Here is a 23883-nt window from a genome sequence, read left to right on the forward strand (position 1 = left end):
TTGCCAAACAGAGTTACGGTGCGAGCCTTTGGTGCCACTACGGTGCAAGTGGAGGTCGTATTGCAAGGTGCCCAGTAGATTTAAGGTTCTTCGACAACTCTAACCCTACCGTAACCTCCCGGTGAGATTGCCTCTTGATTTCCGAATCGGATAGCGAAAAGTCGAACCACTTCACTCGATACTATCGGAAGCTTGCAGTTACCGTTGTAGCCCTCCGGTGATGTATTGTTTTTTATAGGCAGCCTGTATCGCTGCTTAGCGGTGTTGCGTGGGTACGGCGCTTTTGCAGATGGTGAATCTGCACACTTGATGCCAACGCATCTTCTACGACGAATTTATATGGTAGGTCAATCACACATCAGGTAAGAACGAGATTGAAGAGTGCGCACAAAAAGTATATTCCACTTCTATCAACTTTGCTATCATGAACGAAAAAAGTCAACATCAGTCAGTTCTTCCATACCTGCTCTTCTCTCCTCTGCTATTTTTTTTTTCTGATCGGCCGGGCCAAGGTCACGATCCAAGTGAATGGACGACTTTCGTCTAATACTCAAAAATCAACAATTGTCCTGACTTATAACAGATCCTCACTTCGCTCGGTCGCCAAACAGTCGGCAGATGTGGCTAAGTCGTAGTACATCCCCTGTCATTGCAGTCGTTCTCGGTCATTGTGCTACAAGAAGCCGTCGTGTCGCGGTCGTCCAAACGAAGATGGAACACTCAGACTGGGACTCGTTTAACCGGTGTAGGTGACGGCAACGCTGTTGCTACCCTCGATAGTGGTAGCGGCGACAACCGAGGTACCCTCCTCGTTGATCATGTCGATGACGGTAGCACCAGAAAGACCAACAGTGCCACCAGAGGTGGTGGCGTAGGCGTCAGTGAAGGTAACAGTGCCGAAATCAACAAGGGGGACAAGGGACTCTGAGCCACCGGAGATCTCAGTGAAGTCCTCAACGATCCACTCAGCATTGGTCTCGCAAAGTGCATCACTCTCGCCGGAGAAGGTGTGGGAAACCTTCGTGCCCTTGCTCAAGTTCTCAACAGTGGCAACACCGGCTCTCGTGGAGGTGGCATCAATGCTGACTCTGACTTTGTCGCCGACAGAGAAGCCGATACCACTGAAATCGTAGCTGTAGTCGGGGTACCACTCGTACCAGGCATCGAAGCTGACTTGGCCATTCTCGTTGTTGAAGTCAACACCGGTCTGGAGGATGGCAGTCTCACAAGTGTCACCATCGATACCAACCCAGGCGGAGGCAGAGTGTAGTCCGCCGCTGCTAGAACCGAAAGGAAGGGATGGGTCAGGGATGGTGAATTCACCGCTGACACCCTTGTAGCCGGAGCCAATGAGTACAGCACCTGCCCAGTTGGTACTGTAATCGGCCTGCAAGTCCTTGGGGCCCTCAACCTGACCAGTGAAGTTGGCGGGGATCATGGGCTTGGAGGAGCGGACGCCGGAAGCGCGCTTGGCGATCTTCTCGGCATTGCGGGCACGGCGGGCAGCGGTGCCAGGAGCAGCCAAGACGGCGCTGGCAGAGAGGACTGCGGTGGCGAGAACGGCGGAGAACTTCATCTTGAATGAACGAAGAAGGCTGACTGAATCAGGATAGTGAAGAGCGAGAGAGTCTTGAGGTTGTCGAAGCGATTGAAGCCTGTGGATGAGGATGAGAAAGAAAACAGACAACAGGCCAGGATGTCTGCCTGTTTTTATAGCCAGACTTCATGGCTATCACGCAGGCGATATGCGAGATGCAAACCTCGGTTCGAGTTGAGCACATTCTAGGTTGCTCAAACGAAAGATACGAGGGTAGCTCACTGTATGGCAATCAATATAGTGGAAATGCTATAAAGATTCTCATATGTGCTGCAGAGTACGGGTTCCGCAGTCTGTATAGGTGTTAATCAAAAGAGGCTCCGAGATCCACAAAGCAAACGCTAGATGCATGGGTAGTCGACAGCACTGTAAGGACATGCCCTGCTGCGCCACTGGTTGCGAGAAAACGATAGGTTCATGCTTTTGTGATAGAATTTCGTCGAAATGAAGTTTAATTTGCGTTGTGACATGGATAATGCGGAAATCTTGCAAGACCGACTCGTGGAGTGGTTCCGGTAAAACTGTTAGCAGGAAAAAGGGAACCATGTCAAAGGTTGAACTTCTACGCTCTTTCGCTGCATTTCGAAGCTAGACTAGTGTCTCTCTCACATAGTCCTGCATGCGCCGTACCTGATCAAATCGCGAGAATTGCATGCATGAGACTGCTGGTTCGGCTCAAGCACGACAGTAAGAAGTAGCCTCTGAAAAGGCAGCACATATGCATCGAAGAACATGCTAACAGCGCCGGCACCCAACACGATATCTAACCGACCGCTGATCACCTCATATCATTGAAAGAACTGTCTAGCAGCGCTGACGATCACGTTTCGATTTTAGTTCTGTTGAATATGAGATATAGCAAGGGAGGAGGTTTATGGCGAAGCATCGATAGCCAATACTGGTCGATGTTTGTAAACTAGGTTAGTCTCGGCTTAGATTCAGGGCCCCAGACTCTAGATAAGCCTTCGATAAGCTTCGCACGCATATCCAAGTGCTTGTTTGTCCCTTGACTTTCACACTTGCTATAATAGCTACATCTATGATACGCCGCTGATCGAAGTGGCTCGGTGCCTCCCGCCATCACGATTTGTACAGTATGTGGTATCTGATGGACCTTCCGAGTACGGGAATTTTAACAGCGAATGATGCGAGTTTGTCGACAATGTCGCGAGACTCCGTTATTATAGATTGCGTGCAGATGATAAGAGCCTCGTCACCACAAGAGTGACAAGAACAGGCAGGTGAATGGCCGGGCATAATGGCAGCTCAACGATGGTGGCCAGTGTTCGATGATAGTGCCCTCCGAACGACTCGTGCACCCATATAAATTGCTGATAAGGACAGAGTGGGGTACACTGCAACCACTTGACGGGCCGCACATACCGTCCCGAACATGCACCTCATCATGCTTAAAACTTGACCTGGGAATGAGCGCGGTCAATGCATGGGAAAATCCACGGGCAATCTAGGCGAGTTGCTTTTTGACGACACCTGACGTAGCGAGAACTTGCAGTGAAGATCATCGAGGATACGCCAACTACATTTGTAAGGTGGTATGGCTTAGGGGCTTGCACGGAGGGCATTGACGGCAGTACACGCATACATACCATGCGATGTACTCAGACGTGAGGCGAGATCTGTTCTGAGTATGGCGATTCCCATGAATGAACTTCATTTACCTTGCGGAGCTGATGTATAGCAATCACCGGAATGATCGCTACGCCATTCTAGCTACTTTATTACAGCTCAATCATACTCACCATTCGCTAGCACTAGGTCATGCGGACAACTCTCGAAAGTGCTTGGATACAATTGCTTCGACGAAGCGTCTCGGAGCCGTCATCATCAAACGTGGCTCTAATCGGAGACCTGCCAAAGTCGAACACTCGCGTGCCCTTTGGTACAGTTTGACGTCTTTCTGCTTGCGAGCACATCGCTCATCTGTTGCGAAAATACGGCAAGATTGACAGTGGTCGAGACCTGATCAGCACATTACCGTCCCTGATCTGACAGGATGTAACGTGTCTCATCGAGTCTTTAAGACATACATGATGCTTCTACGCTTCACGGTCAATTTTCTGATGGGCTAAGAGAGATGGGGCGGACCGGATCTCTACCAGGGGTGATCTTCACCGCATCTGCGATGTCCTAGAGAGACGTGGTGACAACGTGTTGTCAGCTCACGCTCAATTTTGTTTACCAGGCTTGGTAGAAATATATGGTATTTCCATGCAACTGAGTCGAATTTTAGTGGCCTCGTAGTCTTCCTATCTTGCTGTAGCGGGAGTTAAAAACAGGCGGATTGATATTGCTCGAACGAACCCAAATCACTGTACAAGTGAGTTGCAGTCTAGACGGCCCGAACCGGATCCGCCGGGTGTTCCGCGAGGTTCTTTCTCGCGGTACTCGTACGTCTACCGGCTGGTTTGTCTGAGAGATATATGTTTAGTGTGGGAATGTTGAATGTTCGTACGTGATGATACCTAGCTGAGCAAAGTCATCCACGCAACAAGTATGTGTGGTCATGAAGTCTGTTGGTCAATACTTGTAGATGCGTCGTGCCCTGTTCACCACACAAGGTACAGTTCACAAGCGAAGCTCTGCCCTGAAAGTTTGTCATTGGTTCAGTTACGATTACCGCGCGACTGGCTGGCTGTTTCAAATCCATGCAGTTAATCATGGATTATGCCCGCGAGCAATGCTAGGTACAAGTACTTGTTGCTGGATATCACATATCGCTGAGAATGCCTGTGGTACATGTGAATGCTTGAACATATCGCATTGTCGCAATTCGATAAGATAGCATCTTTAGACGGCATTGATCGTCTTCGAGTCGAAAGATCCAAGGTATCACATAGATCCGTTACAACAATACTGTAGGTCATTCTTCATCAATACCTGGAGGTTCAGGTGTTGGAATGTTAATCGTGGGCCTGTGCTTCAAGCGAGTTCGTTTTGCACTTGTAGGCTGAAGCTCAGGCCCATGGTTCAGCCCTGTTTACAGAGCTTTGGAACAGTGGCTCGAGTCTCAGTGAGGAGCAAGAAGTCGCGCCGCTGTTGCTGTAGACAATTAGGGGAGTAATGGAGTGATGAAGCGTCGTGCACTGCATCTTGACTGAAGATTGTATACATGTCCCTGTTCTAGCGTCAGGGAACCCTTGACTTATGTTGTGAAGCAGAGTATCCCATTGGATACCTGATACAAAGGGACGCAATCAGTATGTGTGGCGCAGCATTGAAATGTGGCCTCCATATTTTGCTCTACAAGCAAGTAGGGGTCGGCTAAGGCGAAGGGTGTAGTGTTACTAGCCACAGGACTTTGCGCCTGAGTGAATATTTTATGGTCATCTCTCCAGAAGACGGGCTTTTGTTTTGGGATGATAATGATCAGTGCCGGCGCACAGTGTACATGTCTCTTAGTAGATCTAGATTTAGATGAATCATTGCGACAGCAATCTTCGACTGTCCACCTTATGGTATCGACACTCCAAGTCCGCACATCTGTAGCGTGAAACGTCCCTCTTTCTCCGCGTTCCTGTGACAGTGCTTGGAGACACTTTAGACGATACGAGCGCCGACATAAGCAAAAGCATAAGCTGAGAAAGGGCTGCAGCTTCGCAGCGTACGCTCTGACGGCAGAGGATAGCAGGGGTTATTTGCGCCCGAGTCAAGGACTTCCAGTTAATGTGACAGGAGTCAATTCACAGAAGAAAGAGTTGGCGAGGCAGGAGCAAGGAAACCGACAGCGCGACTGCTTAAGGAGGGAGCCGAGTGTGAAAGCGTCTCTGCACGTTTGCTACTCGGTATATACCCACAGTATGATCTGATCTCTGGACGGCGAATGTATTGATCGAGACGAGCATCTCTTGAGATGCCGCCCAGTCGTCACAGGGCCGGATCGTCCGCATCAGAAGCTGCTGAGAACACTCGACACGCGTCCGCCCCATCACCTCTTTTGAGAGGACAGAACTATTCGCATTCACACAACCTCACTGTTCCCTCGAACGGCCTCGTGCTACAAGACGTCCCCACTTACGGCGAGTCGAGAGAGCTTTTGCGCCCTTCGGCCATCTCTCAGTCTCCCTATCCTCAGTCTGGAGGCAGCACATCTTCGCCCTACACGAGTCCACGGAGTCGCGCCAACACATTTACGGACGGCAACATTGCGGCGCAACAGCAGCAACATCAACAACACCAGCAAGATAGTTTTGGTCGAAGGGGAACTCCATCGACACCGTCAGCTTTCATGGCCCCACAATATCCCAATTCAGGCCAGCGGCATGTTTCTGCCACTGCTGCCGAACAGGCTGCCAGATCAGGATATATGCCTCCTCCGCCGCCACCCATGACGAACCCAAATGCCCAAGGAATGCCATTCCCACCACCTCCACCGCGCCCGGCCACCGGCCTGTCGCAATCGCATGGCATGATGGTGCCTCCCCCGCCCGGCTCAAATCAGTGGCAAAACTGGCCCAGACAGGGAAACCACTACTCTCCCGTTCCTGCCTCTAGAGAGCCAAGATCATATGACCCAACTGTATACCAACAATACATGAATATGCCACCGCCTCCTGCCGACAACCAACCCTTGACGTCTGCTACTTATATCCCTGGCGGTGACACCTTTGGCCCTGGTGTCGGCATTCCTGCGTTCCAGTCATCACAGAACGGGTCAAAAAGCACTCCTCCACAGCTGCCTCCGGCTTACATGCGCAACAATGGGCAGCAAGAATTTGCCCCAAATGCGCAAGGCTATCCTTATGGTTACGATGGTGCCGTCCAATCGACCGAGGACAATAGATACTATGGTCAATACCACCAGCCGCTGCCACCCCCGCCACCGCCTTTCCAGTCTCAGACCCAATATTACCCATCTCACACGCAGTTGCAGGGTCCACCGAGCTACAATACACAGTCGAATGCGTCTCCGACCCCTTCATCTGGCTCTCGGAATCAAGTGTTCGTTCTGCCTGCGAGCGAGAGGCAGGAGCACAACTCGCCCGCGCCCCACCTTCAAACGTTTGCCGATGCTCAGATGTATGCGAATCAACAGCAGCAACAACAGCAATTACAGCAGAATCAGCAATCGCAGCAGCAACAGCAACAACAAGCACAGCAGCAACAGCAACAACCACCGCCTCAACTGCAACCAGTGCAACCGCAGTCGCAACAGCATCAGCAGCAGTATCACATGCAGAATAACCAGCAGCAGCAGCAAATCCAACAGCATCGGGAACATCGAGAACATCGTAATCACAACAGTCCCAATGAAGCACCGAGCTCTCCCATGGACTCACAGTGGACCTTGAGCATTGTTCTTGACTGGCTGGCTCACGAAGGGTTTTCGGAAGCTTGGCAGAATACCTTCAAGCGTCTCAATATGCATGGCACGCGCTTCCTAGATCTAGGTCGACCAGGCGCAAAGAAGAACTCCTTGGTCCATGAAACCATCCTCCCGGAGGTTGTCAAAGAGGGCGGAGTCACGAACGAGAGCCACGAGAAGGCGGAATCGCGCAGGCTTCGTAGGCTCGTCAAGGAGATTGTTCTCACAGGCTTTCCGGCTTCCGCGACTGCCACTCTTCGGCCAAACAGAAGGAAATCAGAGCAATTCCTACAAAGTGCAGGCACTGACGGCGGAGTCGAAACTTCACCCAACATGACCCGCCAAGAGCTTGTATATGGAGCTACTCCAACTACTGCTGGGGGCGGTGAAGACAGCCCTGGCGCTCTTGGACGGCTGATGCCCTTTGGCAATGATCACAGCGTTGCAAGTCTTGCTCAACGAAGATACTCGGGGCAGCGACGATCGCTGACGCTGGATTCCCTCAGCACTCTGGCCAAGGCTCAGGAAGTGACTGAAAATGCACGGAGTGCATACTCCCGCGCCGTTCTAGGCGACACAGATGCACCTGGCAGACACAGTCCCAGTGTCTCCACCGAGATCACTGCAAGCGCGGTCATGGCAAACAGTCTTCCTAAAGGATACGAAGGCAGTCCTCAGCACAGCCCCGCCTTGCCGAGCGCCCGCCCTGCGAACTCATCGTCTCAACCTCCGAGTCGCACTCCTCACAACAGAAACAGTAGCTCCGAAAACCTCTTCATGGTACCAATACATGGCCACAGGACAAGCGTTTACAGCAACGTCAGTAGTGATACGAACTACTCCAAGGGTGCGCCTCAAGATAGGAGGAACAACTCGAGGCCACCTTTTCCCGAAAGCCGCAACAGTGACCAATCCCTTACTGCCCCAACAACCACACCCGCCAGCGCAACTCCAGCGAGCGCAAGGGAACACAAAGGACTATTCTCGCGTTTGCGTGGCCATGCTCGGCGGGACAGACATCAATCGCCAGACGGTCACGCCGCAGATTCGCCAACCAGTCCTGCTAATCACCGCGGTGGATTGTTCAACAGCGCTCTGAACGCAAGCGATACGTCGCTCGAGCGACCCGCGTCTTTCAGACACTCGCACACGCCGCACTCATCGGATATGGATCAGAGCTATACCGCTTCCTCAGAGCGGACACTTGTACCAGAATCGGATAGGGTCGTTACTGCGACTGTGCCAGAGAGAGGAAGATCTGCTACTCGGAAGGGCGATCGCAAGTTCGTCTTTGTCACCCCTGACTGTTGGAACTGGCGCCTGATCGATATCACGGATGTGGAGAATGCAAGCGAAATGCGCGCGCTGATCTGCCATAATCTTGGCATCCCTGAAACATCTGATATGGAAATTCACAAAACTGAAGCCGGTCAGCTGGAACACAACGAGCCACTGGACGATAGTCTCATCATGGCCGGACACAAGCACATTGCCAACGCAGTCGGAACGTTCAAACTTTATGTTCGTTCTCCGGCCACGGACGCCATGCGGAAAGAATCGCTTGCTGCAGGGTTCCCTGTATCACCATTTGGTACGGGATCCATGTCTTTGCAGAGGCCGTTCCAGGAAGCTACTGCTCAAACACCATTGACCTCCTCGCAACGTGAACACTCACGCGATCAAGCGACACCAGAACCACCAAGTGCCACTCCACGACCAATAAACAAAAGGCCATCACAGAACATGCTCAAAGAGGCGACATCTATTGACGAGCCGTCGTCGGCTGATCTGAGCTCTTTGCCCGAGTCAGAACAGATGGCAATCATCGAGAGGCATCGGCAAGACGTGAAGCGTAAACAGGAAGCCTACTTGGCGGGCAGACAGCAGAAAATCCGTCAAGAGAGCTCTCGCGATCGAGGTGATTACTCTTTCAGAGGTGGAAGAGTCATTGACTTTGATCAGCCCCGCAATTCCCCATACGATGATGAGCCGATCGCTCCAGTCGACCTGCGTGCACCAGTGTCGCAAGCGATAGGTGCCGAGTCGATCGTGCCTTTGCGTAAACCTCCTCCAGTCCCACCACAAGTAACGAGTACTTTGCTCAAAGCAAATTCTTTGAGCAAGAGGAGTAAAGATCCCCCACGTACCAGCTGGGAGATAAGAAAGGAAGACTCCTGGAAGCGTGACTCCATACCTGAGGTTGTTGATTCGTCAAAGCGTAAAAATCCTCCAGCAATGGTCACCGGAATTGGTGCAGCTCTCGTTGGGGCTGGCAGAATGGGCAGTCTGGTCGGACAACCACCGCCTGCATTATCGACGCCTACCTCGGGTTCAGGCATTGCCGCAAAATTCGGTTCTCTCTCTTCCCAAACCACCAGCCCTGTACCACAGCGAGCATTGGCAAGTGTTGGATTCGGAGCCAACGGCAATGGTCAATCAAGTCCAGGTAATGAGGGTTCTCCCCGTAGCCCATTCACCATGTCGAAGGGCAATATCCCGTTCAAGGTCCCGGCTTATGACGAAATCGCAGATGCTCCTTCAGATGTCAACCTCCCCGAAAGACCCAACCTTACCTTGCAGATGCCTACCCCTGATCATCGCGATCTCGCCAGAGCAAGAGCTGGTGAGGAGATGCGCTCTAAGAGTCCGAACATTAGTCCCAATAGCGAACGTCCTACCACTGCACTAAGTCGGATGAGCAGTCGCCGCAGTAATAAGATGATTTTCGACCTTCCCCACGACGATGTCACCTTCACAACCTCATCAGTAATTCCTCTAGAAGAAGACGAGGACGACGATTCGGACGATGGACTGTTTGCGGTTCCGTTGGCGAATAAGAAGACGAGATCCCCAGCGAAGTCTGCGGAGCCTGCATCATCACAGCCTGCTTCTTCGCCCGCTGCTGCCGTTCAGACTTCTCTCAAATCGAAATCTTCGAGGCAGAATGTGAAATTTGATTCCACTGACAATGACCCCCCGCCAAAGATGTCAGCCAACTCTACACCTTGGTCGTCGGATCTTCCTGATCCCGAATCTCCCGAGGATCCCCGACTCGATAGACGTGAGAGCTTTGCGAGTGATCTGTGGGCCAATCGTCCACCACCAGAGGCTCTCGTCGAGCATCTCGATGACTTCTTCCCGAATGTCGACCTTGATCAGACATTTGTTGAGGAGGATGAGAACCAAGAGAGTGGTGCGACAAGTCCACTGTCAGGTCAATCTAGAACTCCGCTCGATGCCAAAGCTCCAGCTGCAGAGCTTAGTGGCGATCGCAGTGTGACGCCTCTATCGAGTGCAGACGAGGGCGACACATTGGGAAGCGATGAATCAACACTTAAACGTGGCGATACCATGAAATCTGTTGCTCATCGCAATATGAGGAAGTCCGGTGCCCTCGGCCGGACAAAGAGCATCCGTGAAGTGGTCAAAGGTGCTTACCAGATGCCTCACCCATCGCCTAACGTATCCGTCTCATCGTACAGCTCGAGCAGAGGGCCGAGTGGACCGCAGCATCAACCACCACCGCCGCCATTGCTCAATCGCATCAGCACGTTGAAATACACTGGCGGCGACATTGTTCGTCGCAAGAGTACCAAAATGTTCGGTGCCAGGATTGAGCAGATCAAGCCACAGAATCTGCGCACAAGCAAACTCATTCAGTTGGAAACCATCCCTCAGGACATGGTGTCAGCACAGCAGCATCAGCAACAGCGACAGCAGCCTCAGAGACAGCCCACATTCAAATGGATGAAAGGTCAACTCATTGGCAAGGGCACATTTGGTCGCGTGTACTTGGGTATGAACACGACTACTGGCGAGCTTCTGGCTGTCAAGCAAGTCGAGGTCAACCCAAAACACTCTGGTGCCGACCCAGGCAAAGTCCGAGAGATGGTCAAGGCTCTCGATCAAGAAATTGACACCATGCAACATCTGGATCATGTCAACATTGTTCAGTACTTGGGTTGCGAAAAGAAGGAGCATTCGATTTCCATTTTTATGGAATATATTTCCGGTGGCAGCATTGGAAGCTGTCTACGTAAGCACGGACGCTTCGAAGAGTCAGTTGTGAGCAGTCTTACGCGCCAAACTCTCGGCGGTCTGGCATATCTACACAGCGAGGGCATTCTCCACCGCGATCTCAAGGCTGACAACATTTTACTCGACCTTGACGGCACTTGTAAAATCTCCGATTTTGGTATCTCAAAGAAGAGCAGGAACCCTTACAACAACGATATCACCAACAGCATGCAAGGCTCCGTTTTCTGGATGGCTCCCGAAGTCATTCGCGCTCAATCACAAGCTAGTTCGAACGGTACCGATGACCCAAGTAATCAAGGCTACTCAGCCAAGGTAGACATCTGGTCGTTAGGTTGCGTGGTGCTGGAGATGTTCGCTGGACGTCGTCCCTGGAGCAAAGAGGAAGCGATCGGTGCCATCTATAAACTCGGCTCTCTCAATCAAGCACCGCCGATCCCGGATGATGTCAGCAGTGTCGTTGGCCCGGCAGCATTGAGCTTCATGTATGACTGCTTTACCATAGACGCCGGCGAGCGTCCCACGGCAGAGACGTTGTTACGTGCTCCATTCTGCTTCTCGGACCCGCACTACAATTTCCTCGACACAAATTTATATGCCAAGATCAGGAATCATTTCTAGAGCAGAAGCACTCTCCGATTCGTGTGGTCTCGTTTCCGGGGGGTCTCCTCTCGTGGATCAAAATTTTCCTTCCTTCCTGCGTTTTGTATTGTTGTTTGCTTTTCATGATTCGAATACATTCGCCACGCATGACTATTGGTTGCTTCGATGTCCTTTGTTGCGCGGCTGATACCCATTACACTTTTTTTGCACGACGCTTTTTTTGATCCTTCCCCTGTTGACTCTTGAAACCTCACGTATGACTTGCACTACAGCTTTCCTTGCCTTCCAATGATATATCTCAGACCATGTCCATGCTGCTTACGCTCTTTTCTTTTCGTCTTCTCGACTCACTTTCGTGTACATATAACCGCTCGACTAGCTTTCTCCTTTACTTTACCAATCAATCTCTTCGGACTTGACCTCTGTCATCGTATATTGCGTCTCCTTCTTCTTGCTCTCCCAATGTGGTTCTTGTGCTTCACGACCATGGTTTTAAGGCTAGGATAGATCAGAACATGCTCATGCTGTCTCTTCTCGATTACTCAATATTATGCTTTCACAGCAGCCAACGAATGCACAACATCCTCTTTGGAAACTAGAAAGTCCAATTGTCTATTGATATGTAGACAGGAAGATACAATGCTAAAGATGCAAAAGCAGAACAGTGAAAAAGCAGGACCCAGGGACGCAAAAGGTGAGAAAATGATACCAAAACAAGAGAGAGAGAGGATGTAAAGACAGGATCGGTAGCGCTGAAGCTGGTTCCTGGCTGGCTTGCTGGGTGTGTGACTTGGTTTGATTTGCATTTTCTCTGAACGGAGTACGTAGGAGGGTATCAAGAGAAGAAAGTAACGAACTCGATGTGCGGTGGATGATGACGACGGGGAATGATACAATGGTTTCTGAGAACAGCAAGGTGGCGATCAGATGTTGTGTGCGCCGGAGAATGAAAAACCTAGAAATAAAAGACGAAAGACACGAGAATGTGCTTTCTCCATCTGCCACGCTTAGAAGTAGAGACCCTTCTGCCACCAGGCACACCTGGGGTTGGCCTCGGTGTCACGCATGGTGTGGAAGTCGGTGACGTTCAGGACTTGAATGGTGGCGTTGTTTCCGTAGACTGGGAAGTACGGCACGGGGGTGCTGGTGCTGCTTCCGTTGCCGTTGGGGTTGCCGTACTGCGCGAAGTTGGTGATGTAGGTCTGGAGTCCGTAGGCCAGGTTGGCTTGGCCGGGAGTGCTGACTGATGACCCTGGCGTACCGCTGCTGTTGCCGCAGTAGTAGGTGTACTCGACGTCCATGGCGTGGAGGGCTGGCGGCGCGGCGAACATGTACGCGTGGGTGTTGTTGGAAAAGCCTTTGTTGAGATAGAAGGTGTTGCACGTGAAGCCGATTTCTCCGATGAGAGCGGCAGCACGAGCGACCTGGGTCCTGTAGCCCTGAGCTTGCGATCCGTCAAAGATTGGTGGGTAGAGGACCTTGGTGATGTGGTCAAGGGCTTTGGGGTAGGAAGACAGCGACGGAAGAGCAGTCAGGATGAAGTCCTCGAAGGTAGCTTCGTCCTTGACGAGAGGGTCGGTGAATATGATGCCTTCGTCTCCGTTGTGGCCCGCCATGACTTTGACGGACTTGTCAAAGTGTCCTCGAGCTAGAAGCTGGCCAGGAAGCGCTGGGGCATAGTCGCCGTCTACTACCGGACCGTAGGTGACGCCTCCTATGTAGCTGTTCGCTACTTGTTGAAGGTTTGCTCTCTGAAGAGCTTCGAAGGGCAGCTTGCGCGCTTGCTCAATTGTGCTGACATTGGCGTAGTGGAGGAAGTCGTTGAAGATGTTCTCTTGAGAGACTGAAGATACCATAGGGAACCATGCGGGCGATTGGGCAATAGCTCGAGCGAATGGGGCAGGTCCTTGCTTTCCACCATAGGCCTGATGTGTCATCAGTATCGGGGTTTTTTACACAACCCTCGGAAAAATAGAAAAGTACTTACTGTAATGTGATGCATGATACTGCCGCCGCCGGCAGATTCGCCAAAGACGGTGACTTGGTTTGGATCGCCGCCAAACAGATGGATGTTGTCCTGTACCCACTTCAATGCCAATCTCTGGTCATGCAGACCAGCGTTTGCGGTTCCATTTGCTTGCAGAGTCGACCCGCTGAGCCAGCCAAATGCTCCAAGACGGTAGTTGAGGGCGACATAGACCACACCATTGTTGCTGCGTTTTAGAAGACCTGAAGGGCTTCCCTCTGAGATCTTGGATCCGCCAATGTAGCCACCACCGTAGATCCAGACGAGCACCGGAGCGCCAGCGCTTTTACCGGCATTGTCAAAGATCGACTGTGGAGCCATCACGTCAAGGAATAAGCAGTCCTCCGAGGTCATGGGGTCTTGTGGAGGTGCCTGGAATGGACCTTTACTCTCAAACAAGGACGAGCTGAAGTTGGTCGTTCCATTGGCCAAGTATGCTCCGAGCCATTGTCCACTGGCTGTCGCCCACGAAGGCGATGCTTGGGCGCAGATGCGACCCTGGTCGCCGGTCTGAACTACTGATCGGTTCACCGCAGGAGGTTGAGGCTTCGCAAAGCGGAGTTCTCCCACTGGAGGCGCTGCATACCGAATGTTGGAGAAGTTGTAATAGCGTCCCTCAGCTTCGTAGGAGCCTTGGTGTAGCTCATAGCCCAGATCAACGATAGGCAGAGAAGTATTCAGAGCACCAACCGTACAAAGTAAAGCCGCGAGGGCCGAAAGGGTAGTAAGAGCAACCATGTTACTCAGAGAATCAAAAAGTAATTACAGTTGGCTTCTCTCTGAATGGCAATGGAGCAGAGAGCATCAAGGTATTATACTTACAGGCATAGCATTGGGGGAAGACGGGGTGAATGACGACAGGGGCCGGCAGTGCCACCATCTCCCAACAGCGGTACCGGTATGGGACCATGACTGCACAGCCAAAGGCGATGGACCTACATTCTAGATGGAGCATGCTTCAGATGTGCGTTTGCAAGCCACTCCAAATCGGGCTTGAAGCTGCGAGAGCCTGAGCTTACTGAAGGGTATAGGATCTACATGTTTGCCGGATATCGGGTTGAGGGTTTTCCAAGCACACCGTGCTCCAGTCTTGAATCTGTGGAATGTGGATGCAAATGATGGACACGTCGTCATATGGCAGTTGTTCAAGCGGTAGTGCTGTGGGGGACACTCTGACCTTGGGCTGTGTTTCTGACGTGCGGTGGCGGCGCCATTCGAGAGCCTTAGGGGGAAGATTGCGTCCACCGAACTCTAGTATCTGACGAAAATCGATGAAGCATAGCACTCAGAGATGATACGTAAGACGTCTGAGGACATGTCGCTGAAACAGATGCTGTTTGATGGAGAAGGCAGACGAGGGTCTGCATATCCTGGTTATTTGCAGCAGAATCACAATTCACAGCCGTGCGTGTCTCAGGACGATCATTAAGTAAGCTGTGCGCTATATAGCGGCGTACCACAGGGCGTGAAGTCGGAGATGCACAGATGGCCGATCAAAATCATAAATTGTAATTATGGAAGCATTTCTCTCAGTGAAGTCGGAAGATGATCAGAGAGCGGATGTTCTCGGAGATATGTCTCTTGCGTGCATAACAGATAACTCCGAATGCTCGTACCACATAATACTTGGTCGTGCTGAGTTCTTGATCTCTGTGCCATGGACGCCATGAGATTCTTATCTCCAAAGTCCGTTCTTATTTTTTGTGATAACGACAATTACACGCTGTAAGATCGACAAACTGCTATTAGCATTGATTGCCATCCGCAAAGACAATAAGACGTATTCCGCGCAATGAGCGTCCCAGATCACGATACAGAGAAACATGGCCAGAAGCGGAAAAGAGAACACAAAGCACATGCTGGTGAAAATGTGCATATAGGCGACGGAAGGTCTGGTAATAAGAAGTCTTCAACAACAAATACAGCATCTGCAGAGACACCAAAGGACGAGTCGAAGGCAAGAACAAAGAAGCCAGAGTTCAAGAACCTTCCCAAACGCCAGCGGTCGACAGATGTGCAGAGGAACAACCCGAAGAAAGCTGCGTTCCTTCCCAATAGATCGCTGGCAGGCAAGAGCAACGCACTTTTGCAGGTGCGGCAGAAACTACCAATCTGGCCCAAGGCCTCTGACATTCGGAACAAACTACTCGAGTCAGACGTGCTGGTCCTGACTGCTGAGACGGGTAGTGGTAAATCAACTCAGGTCCCGCAATTCTTATTGTCTGCGCCATGGTGTACAGGACGTGTGGCAGTCACGCAGCCCAGACGTGTCGCTGCTATCTCCCTGGCAAGGCGTGTGTCGGATGAGATGGGATCATCACTAGGAAAGAGTCCATACTCCAAAGTTGGATACAGTGTGCGTTTCGACGACAATGTAGGCAGGGACAACAAGATCAAATTCCTCACCGAGGGAATGCTCCTGCAGGAGATGCTGAGAGATCCAGCTTTGACCGAGTATAGCTGCGTTATTGTCGATGAGGTTCACGAACGGAGTGTCAACGTAGATCTTACCCTCGGTTTCCTACGAGGTCTAGTTACGGGAACATCAGACGCCTGTAGTAAGCGTAAGGGCAAGCCTCTCAAGGTGGTAATCATGAGTGCCACTGCAGATACCGAGTCTCTCCTGCACTGGTTCAAGCAAGGCTACCAAGAAGCAAAGTCGGCTCCCATTGCTTCTGCTCCAGACTCCGTCCAGAATAGTGATAAGAACGCCTCAAATAGTAGCCGCGACGGCGAAGTGCTGGAGGCAAATGATCGAGCCATCAACGAAGATGATGAGAAGATGTTGATCAAGGTCAAAGGCAGACAGCATACTGTACAGACCATCTACCTCACACAGCCTACACAAGACATCTTGGAAGCTGCACTTCTTCGGATTTTCGAGATTCATCGCAAGGAACCCATGCCAGGAGATATATTGGTTTTTCTTACTGGACAGGATGCAGTCACAGATCTGCAAAGGTCTATCGAAGAGACGATACCTGCCATTATCACATTAGACTCCGGACTTCCAAAGGTAGGCCTTGTCTGTTCTTCGTTGTCTGAAAGTACATCTGACACTTTTATAGCTACAGGTCCTACCACTGTTTGCCGCACTCCCACAGGCTCAGCAACAGCTTATCTTCGAAGCTTCACCACCGAACACACGTAAAGTCATCATTGCTACCAATATCGCAGAAACATCCATCACTGTGCCAGGGGTACGTTTTGTGATCGACAGCGGCAAAGCCAAGATCAAGCGCTATCGTCCAACAATCGGCCTGGATTCGCTCCTGGTCAAGCCCATTACAAAGTCCTCCGCAGAGCAGCGTAAAGGTCGTGCTGGTCGAGAGGCTGCTGGTAAATGCTGGCGACTCTACACGAGTAAAGACTTTGAGACGTTTGAGAAGGACACAGAGCCCGAGATCTTGCGCACCGATCTCAGCTCTGCGCTGCTGACCATGATGGCAAGAGGGATCGACGACGTGGTCGGCTTTCCACTGCTCGCAAAACCGAGCAGAGAAGCAATGGGTAGGGCGTTACTGCAATTGTACAAGATCGGCGCTTTGAGCGATGACGGGCACATCAACGAGATGGGACATAAGATCGCGAGACTGCCCTTGACCCCTGCGCTCGGCAGAGTCATCATAGCTGCTGCAAGTGAGGAGATGGATTGTCTGATGCACGTTATCGATATTGTCTCTTGCTTCAGTGTTGAGAACATTTTCCTTGAAATAAAAGATGAAGACTCGAGGCCTGAAGTAGGTGAGGCAAGAGCTCGCTTGTCTCGACGACAAGGTGACCACTTGACTATTCTCGCCGCCGTACAAGGGTACGCCGCAGAGAATAGCGACCGCAAAGCTTGGGCCAGACAACACATGATATCGCACCGAGCCATGCAGAACGTCATGGTAAGTGACAATACGTATCTGGTATTCAATAAATCACTAACGGACTGCTGCAGGACGCGCGCAAGCAAATATGTGCACAATGTGTCCAGGCCAAGCTTCTCTCAAAGACCACACTCGCCGAGGCCGAAGACAGGGAAATCGTTTCCGAGAACACGGCGAACAACATCCTCAAGTGTTTCCTCAGGGGCTTCTCCAACAACGTCGCCAGACTCGTGCCGGACGGCAGCTACAGGACCATTCACGGGAACCAGCTCGTCGCCATTCATCCGAGCAGTGGTTTGTTCGGTAAGAAGGTCGAGGCCATCCTTTACAACGAGTTCGTCTTCACCAATAAATCGTATGCGCGCGGTGTCAGTGCCATCCAACTGAATTGGCTTGACGAGTTGATTTCTTCGGAGGCGTAGTGTAACCAGGAAGATGCTTGGCTCCCTTCGAAAGGAGTGATTTCTATGTAGAGCCTTTGTCGTTACAGATACCCAGTATGTATATATGTATTTTCATCTGATCATGGTAGTACGCGCACAACTTCTCATCTTCTTCTTCCTGCGCCACCAGTGCCTCCTTCGCCACCACCGCGTGTCTCAATAGCAACAACTTCTCCGATACCAGCAGCTTCCTGTTCGTCCTCCAGTGCCTGAATGTCCTCTCGGCAATCCCACCACTTCTGCTCGGAGCGATTGAATGCACTCTTGCGGATCTCTTTGACAGACCTCTCCGCAATCTGCGTGTGGTGTTTGTACTTCATCTCCTCGAGGATCAGTTCCTGCCACTGGTTGGATGTGCGAGAGAAGAATTCACGCAACGACTCGAAGGGTCGCGGGTGGGGTGTCGTGTCCACGGGCCCAGCAGGCTCGTCGGCTTCCTCGCCCAGCTCCACGGCTTCCTTCTCCGCAATATCCTCGGGAGCGGCAACAGATGGCGCGACAGACGTGGCGGGCGTGGACGCCGCCGCCTCCTCGTCGTCACTGCCTTCGTCATCGTCCTCGTCCTCGTCTTCTTCGTCGCTGTCTTCGTCGTCGCTGCCTTGCCAGTCCTCGAGCTCGCGGCGGAATATCTCCTTGACGCCGTCGAGTTTGCCCAGGTCGATGGCGTGCAGCTCGTCGAATGTGAATTCTCGATCGCCCTTCTCGAACGTGCCGCCGTAGATGTACAGGACGTCGTCTTGCACAGCCAGCTGCGCGTTGAATCTCGGGTGAGGCATTTCGAACGACGTGGGTTTTTCCACTTTGGCAAATTTCTCGTCGTCTGAGTCTTTGTCGTCGTCGATGCCTGGGATCATGGCGTTGTCGGCGTCTTCTAGTGAGCCTTTGCCTTCGATCAGAGCGAGATTGCGCAGCAGTTCCTCCTCGTCTGCTTTGCCTCTGCCGCGTCTGCTTTTCTCGGCTGCGGCGTTTTGCTTTTTGGGGGGTCCGCGCGGTTTGCGCAGGACCAGGCCGAAGAATCGATTGCGATCGCTTTTTCAACTTGTCAGTATAGACGATCAAGGCGTTTGCCCGAGTAGGTGACTACGTACATGTTATAGGCTGACAGCTGGTTGAAGAACTCGCTATCGATGCCTTCTTCATCTTCTTCGACGTCGTGAACGCCGCCAAATGCGATGCCTCTACCTTTGTGATACACCATGGTGGCTCCGGCTCTAGCAGGATTTGGTGAGTTGACCGGCTTCTTTCTCTTCTCCCATCGTACTGTAGGTAGTGTGTTAGTTGGTGCCTCTGCCGGTGGTGGCGTGATACGGAGAAACCATGTATCTTGGTGTACGACCGGTTTCATGATCATGCGAGAAGCTTGTCTGCCACCCTTTGTAGGCTTTCCGGCGGTCGTGGACGTCTTGACTCGTGAGTAGCCTCCGTATAAAACGGCGCCAGTCTCATGAGGCAGGAAGGAGAAAGAAGATCTCGGGTCCGGTCTACCTGCTGCTGGCGGAAGAGTAGGTGCGTGCCAGGTGAACGTCTGGCAATCGTAGATATACAGGTCGTTCAGATACTTTGTCTGTTGAGAAGTATCCTGGAATCCTCCGAACACGATGATATAGCGACCGAAATACACCATTCGGTGCCCACTTCGAGCCGACGGCGCCTGGCCTTTGGCTTCTACCTTGTACCATTCTCTGCTCGATGGCTCTAGTCTCCAGAAGTCGTTGTAATGGTAAAAAGTGCCCTGCTTGGGCGAGCTGAACTCGCCTCCGAATAAATACAGACCGCCTGTGTTGCCACCACGGCACATTGCATGACCAGATCGCGGAAGTGGACTATTGGGTGAGGTGACCTTCCGCCATTCATCCGCATGGATCCGATAAATGTACAAATCATTGGAAAAGGTAGCCAGAGCTCCATTGAAATGTTCACCTCCAAACAGAAAGACCTCTCGTTGATCCGAGGGCGAAGCTATAAAGGTGGACGCACTTCGCGGTGGTGGTGGCGAAGACGCCGTTTCCGTGATCTTGTCATGCTCAGCCTGCTTCTTCGCATAGTCGGCTAAGATGGCATCCAAGTCCGCATCATCCACGTCGCTGTCTGCATCCTGCTTGTTCTTTGATTTCTTCTCTGTCTTCTTGGCGACCTTTTCTTGCTTTGCGGCTTTGCGCAATTTCTTCGCCGCGTCCTTTCCCTTGTCCTTCTTGGCCATCCCGCGCGATCCGGAATACCTTGATGGTTCTAGAGTTTGCAAACACTTGCTTGTGAAGCCAGGATGAATGGGGTTTGGGGCACTTTTGTTGTTCGTGGTATGATTTTGCAAGTTTTATATACTGTATATAACATGTATAAATTATATTGGTATCGATAGCTGTCTCGGCTCTGTGAAATGTGGCAGCCGAGAAAGTCGGCCAAGACAACGCCGAAAGTCAGCAATGTTGCCTCGTTGATCTCAACGTAAACACATAATGGCGTCTTCAATAAAGGTTGCGGCGGCAAAGATAGTCGAGCAGAGATCGCATCTCGTAACGGGTATGGAAATCACACGTCTCGCCCCGCATCAAGGGTTCCCCTCAATGGTCAGGATCGTGAGCTACCTGGTTGACGATTCGATGCAGGGAAGCTGCGTATCACGGAGCACTTCTTTGACGTGCCCAAAGACTATGCCAGGCCAGATGCTGGGACTATAAGAGTCTTCGCCAGGAGTGTGCGAAAGCACGAGACCCCTGCTGTTCCAGAGGAGGAAAGAAAGCATTTGCCGTGGATGGTCTACCTCCAGGGTGGACCTGGCATGTCTTGTCGTTCGCCTAACATGTATCCTTTCACCCAGACTTTCCTGGATCGGGGATATCAAATGCTCTATCTTGATCAGCGTGGCACTGGTCTCAGTACGCCTGTGACGGCGACAACGCTTGGACTTCGAGGCGAAAACGACGTTCAAGCTAAATACTTGAAGCTGTATCGTGCCGATAATATTGTTCGTGATTGCGAAGCCATCAGACAAGCATTAACTGCAGATTATCCTCCCGACAAGCAGAAATGGAGTACGATCGGCCAGAGTTTTGGCGGCTTCTGCACAATCTCCTACCTCTCATTCTATCCTGAGGGACTTCGGGAGTCCTTTATTTTTGGGGGGCTGCAAGCACTCGTCAAGGAGCCTGATGAGGTCTATAGACAGACTTACCAGGTGTTGATCAGGCGTAACAAAGCCTATTACGAAAAGTATCCCGAGGATGTGAATCGTGTCAAGACCATCGTCAAGTATCTTCAACGCTTTGGCGATGGCACTATCAAACTACCGTCGGAGGACAATTTGACAGTACGCCGATTCCAGCAGTTGGGCATGCATTTGGGAATGCATGGTATGTGTCATCCTATGTCTTGTACAATCAGACCTCGAGCTAACCCTCCACAGGCGGCATAGACACCGTGCACGGTAATGCCATCAGCTCAGTCAATCGAAAGAAGCTACAGGAACTGACATTGCGGACTTATAGAAATCGTTCTTGGCGCTGCATATGACATTGAGCAATTCGGACACATCACCAGAGGCTCCCTGACTGCCATTGATCGTGCCGGCGGTTTCAACGAGCACATGATCTACTCGATTCTCCACGAGCCAATCTACTGCGAAGGGTAAGCGCCTTCCAAAACCACGAGTACCTACCTCGTAGCTGACTTTATCGCGAAACAGGAAAGCAGCAAACTGGTCCGCAGAGCGCGTCCGCGACGAATTCGCCGAGTTCGACGCCGACCGAGAGGAGCCCGTCTTCTTCACAGGCGAAATGGTAAGACTTATTTCCAATCATCCGGAACAACATCAAGTTCCCACGCCCTGACACCAACAGATCTACCCCTGGATGTTCGAAGACTACAGCGAGCTGCGCAAAGTGCAGAAAGTCGCCAACATGGTGGCCGAGGACTCGGACTGGCCTGCACTGTTCGACGAGGCGCAGCTGGCCAGGAACGAAGTGCCCGTGTACGCGGCGGCGTATGTCGAGGATATGTACGTGCCTTATGACATGTCTGTTCAGACGGCGGCGAAGATCAAGGGGTGCAAGATGTTCAGTACGAATGTCATGTATCACAATGCCGTCAGTCAGAGGATGGACGAGGTTGTTAGACAGCTGTTTGCGTTGAGAGATGATGTTCTCGATTAAGTGATTTCCATTGCGAAATAGGCTAGATAACAAAATTATAGACGGCGAGGTTCGGGAAGAGTTCGGAAGAGCACCGAGACGATCCATGTTTAATCATGAAGGCCAAGTCCGGCACGAGATCGCAACTTGCGGTGTAACACGCCCAACCAAACTCCAGCACATGCCTCGAACTCTTATCAACCCGGACTTGCAACAACTCTTCCACTCAATGATCAGCATGTAATACCCTGCTCTCTTGCGACTCTATAAATCTCCTTCACAATCCTATCCACATCCGTCTTCTTCAGCGGCACTCTATGACCGCCGTCCCATTCGACGAGTGTGACGCTTGCGGGATCACAGTACTGCTCCATCAGCCTCCTATGCAGGTGTATTCCCGGATCGGCCGAACCATGAACATGTATTGTAGGTAGACGCAGAATATGCTCGTTGGGCCTCTCGTACCAGAACCCCTCGCTGATGGCTCCAGCAGGCAGTACGGCTTTCCCGACCGAATACTCGGAGAAGCTTATCAAAGGCTGTCTTCCCGCCAGCAACACAGCGAATTGATAGTCTGTCTCGCTCGTGCCCGTCTTCTCCAGACGCACCTGCTGATCGTACAGCAGACTCGCCGCCAACTTGGCACCTTGTGAGAAACCCAGTAACCCCACCCAAGGTCCGGTGCCTTTGTCCTCTCTCTTGCATGTGTCTATAGCGTATAGCACTTCTTCTATGGCGCTCTCATCGTCTATCTCGGCGTGCTCGCCGGGTATCCACCGTAGCCAGCGTCTGAAAGGTCCGTATTCTTCGTATACCGGTACGATTCCAGGGCCTGGATTGCAGTAGAACGGGCCATCCGCGAAGACAAGGCGAAATGTAGGAAGGGCCTTGATGAGTGCTCGGGACTGGGCCTCGAAGACTTCTGCATTCACACCACCGCCGTGAAGACAGAGAATCCGTGGCAGTGTGCGGTCTTCGGACGTCGGTAGTGGTGGTGTTGTCACCATTGTGGTGGCTTGTTGATATAGATCTCTTGTTGTGTATTCGATGTGATTGCAGCGCTCGCTACTATAATGAGATCCTTATCAACGGCAACGGAAGTTTTATCAATGTCGTTCTATTCTGGTCAATGAACCAGTCTGCAGATTGGTATGCCTACGATAAGGTCTAGATATTCGATTGGTCCGGAGCATCACACCACAGCTGAAAGGAGCCTACCTTTTGTGGGAGTCCTTAAATCAGGCAAGCAGCACGCCTCGATCCATCCGATGCAAAATTACAATTTCTTGTGTAACATGAAGCAATGTGAAGAAAACGAGCGAGCACCTACTGCTTTGCCTACTCAAATACTGTACCAGACGTAATTATCCTCTGAGGCTGGATGTGACACGTTCGGTCCGTGAAACTGTGTCGGCTCTCCATCCATGTGCCGAAAAGGGCAACATGGACGCTACCCGAAATCTCGAATAGGCTTGAAGTTGCTCACCTGGAGGGCGAGTCGCATTCAAATAAAGCTTCTCAGCACTAGGCCATGTCATCAACTAGCAAGGCGAGCAATGCGTGTTGTGGACTGAAATATTGGCCTTCAAGTAAGACAGATGCATCTCGGCGTCGCTGTGTAAGCACTTGCTGTATCGGCGAATGCAGCCAACATTGTATTATTGTACATTTCTTGCCTGACAGTAGCGTCAACAACGAGGTACATAACAATCAACCTCCGCGCCGTTGCCGTTCTCGCTGGTGAAAGATAACGCGGCAAGCATGCGAGAAGTGGTTTTGTTGTCATGAGGCACGGTATGCGTGACGCTTGAGCTCCTCGAACATCCGGGCAGCGCAAATGATGATGAGGCAGCACAG

At 51.6% G+C, this 23883-nt stretch overlaps 7 protein-coding genes across 9 annotated transcripts; 3 read left to right on the forward strand and 4 right to left on the reverse strand.

Annotated features, from left to right (window-relative positions):
- Positions 1 to 736: 736 nt before the first annotated feature.
- On the reverse strand, positions 737 to 1576 carry AAFC00_006580 (uncharacterized protein; the record flags this gene model as incomplete). The annotated part of the gene is made up of 1 exon (XM_069346556.1): positions 737 to 1576. One exon carries the CDS (start codon positions 1574 to 1576, stop codon positions 737 to 739), a length of 840 nt encoding a protein of 279 aa, XP_069199425.1.
- A 3892-nt stretch (positions 1577 to 5468) lies between these two features.
- Positions 5469 to 11576, forward strand: AAFC00_006581 (uncharacterized protein; the record flags this gene model as incomplete). 2 transcript variants are annotated; one of them, XM_069346557.1, is made up of 1 exon in its annotated part: positions 5469 to 11576. In XM_069346557.1, the coding sequence occupies one exon, from the start codon at positions 5469 to 5471 to the stop codon at positions 11574 to 11576; it is 6108 nt and encodes a 2035-aa protein (XP_069199426.1). The 2 variants fall into 2 exon arrangements, with proteins under 2 accessions (XP_069199426.1, XP_069199427.1); XM_069348348.1 differs by having other exon boundaries at positions 9639 to 11576.
- Positions 11577 to 12565: 989 nt separating this feature from the next.
- Positions 12566 to 14322, reverse strand: AAFC00_006582 (uncharacterized protein; the record flags this gene model as incomplete). Its single annotated transcript, XM_069346558.1, has 2 exons — positions 12566 to 13483; positions 13546 to 14322. The coding sequence occupies 2 exons, from the start codon at positions 14320 to 14322 to the stop codon at positions 12566 to 12568; spliced, it is 1695 nt and encodes a 564-aa protein (XP_069199428.1).
- A 1054-nt stretch (positions 14323 to 15376) lies between these two features.
- Positions 15377 to 17878, forward strand: AAFC00_006583 (uncharacterized protein; the record flags this gene model as incomplete). Of its 2 annotated transcripts, XM_069348349.1 has the most annotated exons (4): positions 15377 to 15773; positions 15825 to 16600; positions 16653 to 17474; positions 17528 to 17878. In XM_069348349.1, the coding sequence occupies 4 exons, from the start codon at positions 15377 to 15379 to the stop codon at positions 17876 to 17878; spliced, it is 2346 nt and encodes a 781-aa protein (XP_069199429.1). The 2 variants fall into 2 exon arrangements, with proteins under 2 accessions (XP_069199429.1, XP_069199430.1); XM_069346559.1 differs by having other exon boundaries at positions 15377 to 16600.
- A 125-nt stretch (positions 17879 to 18003) lies between these two features.
- AAFC00_006584 (uncharacterized protein) lies at positions 18004 to 20099 on the reverse strand (the record flags this gene model as incomplete). The annotated part of the gene is made up of 2 exons (XM_069346561.1): positions 18004 to 18928; positions 18988 to 20099. The coding sequence occupies 2 exons, from the start codon at positions 20097 to 20099 to the stop codon at positions 18004 to 18006; spliced, it is 2037 nt and encodes a 678-aa protein (XP_069199431.1).
- Positions 20100 to 20355: 256 nt separating this feature from the next.
- On the forward strand, positions 20356 to 22047 carry AAFC00_006585 (uncharacterized protein; the record flags this gene model as incomplete). The annotated part of the gene is made up of 6 exons (XM_069346562.1): positions 20356 to 20419; positions 20506 to 21249; positions 21303 to 21323; positions 21385 to 21523; positions 21582 to 21675; positions 21736 to 22047. 6 exons carry the CDS (start codon positions 20356 to 20358, stop codon positions 22045 to 22047), a joined length of 1374 nt encoding a protein of 457 aa, XP_069199432.1.
- Positions 22048 to 22259: 212 nt separating this feature from the next.
- AAFC00_006586 (uncharacterized protein) lies at positions 22260 to 23033 on the reverse strand (the record flags this gene model as incomplete). The annotated part of the gene is made up of 1 exon (XM_069346563.1): positions 22260 to 23033. One exon carries the CDS (start codon positions 23031 to 23033, stop codon positions 22260 to 22262), a length of 774 nt encoding a protein of 257 aa, XP_069199433.1.
- Between the last annotated feature and the right edge of the window lie 850 nt (positions 23034 to 23883).

Source organism: Neodothiora populina, assembly GCF_041146345.1.
Source record: "Neodothiora populina strain CPC 39397 chromosome Unknown canker_contig_8, whole genome shotgun sequence".
In the NCBI taxonomy this organism is placed as follows: Eukaryota; Fungi; Ascomycota; class Dothideomycetes; order Dothideales; family Dothioraceae; genus Neodothiora; species Neodothiora populina.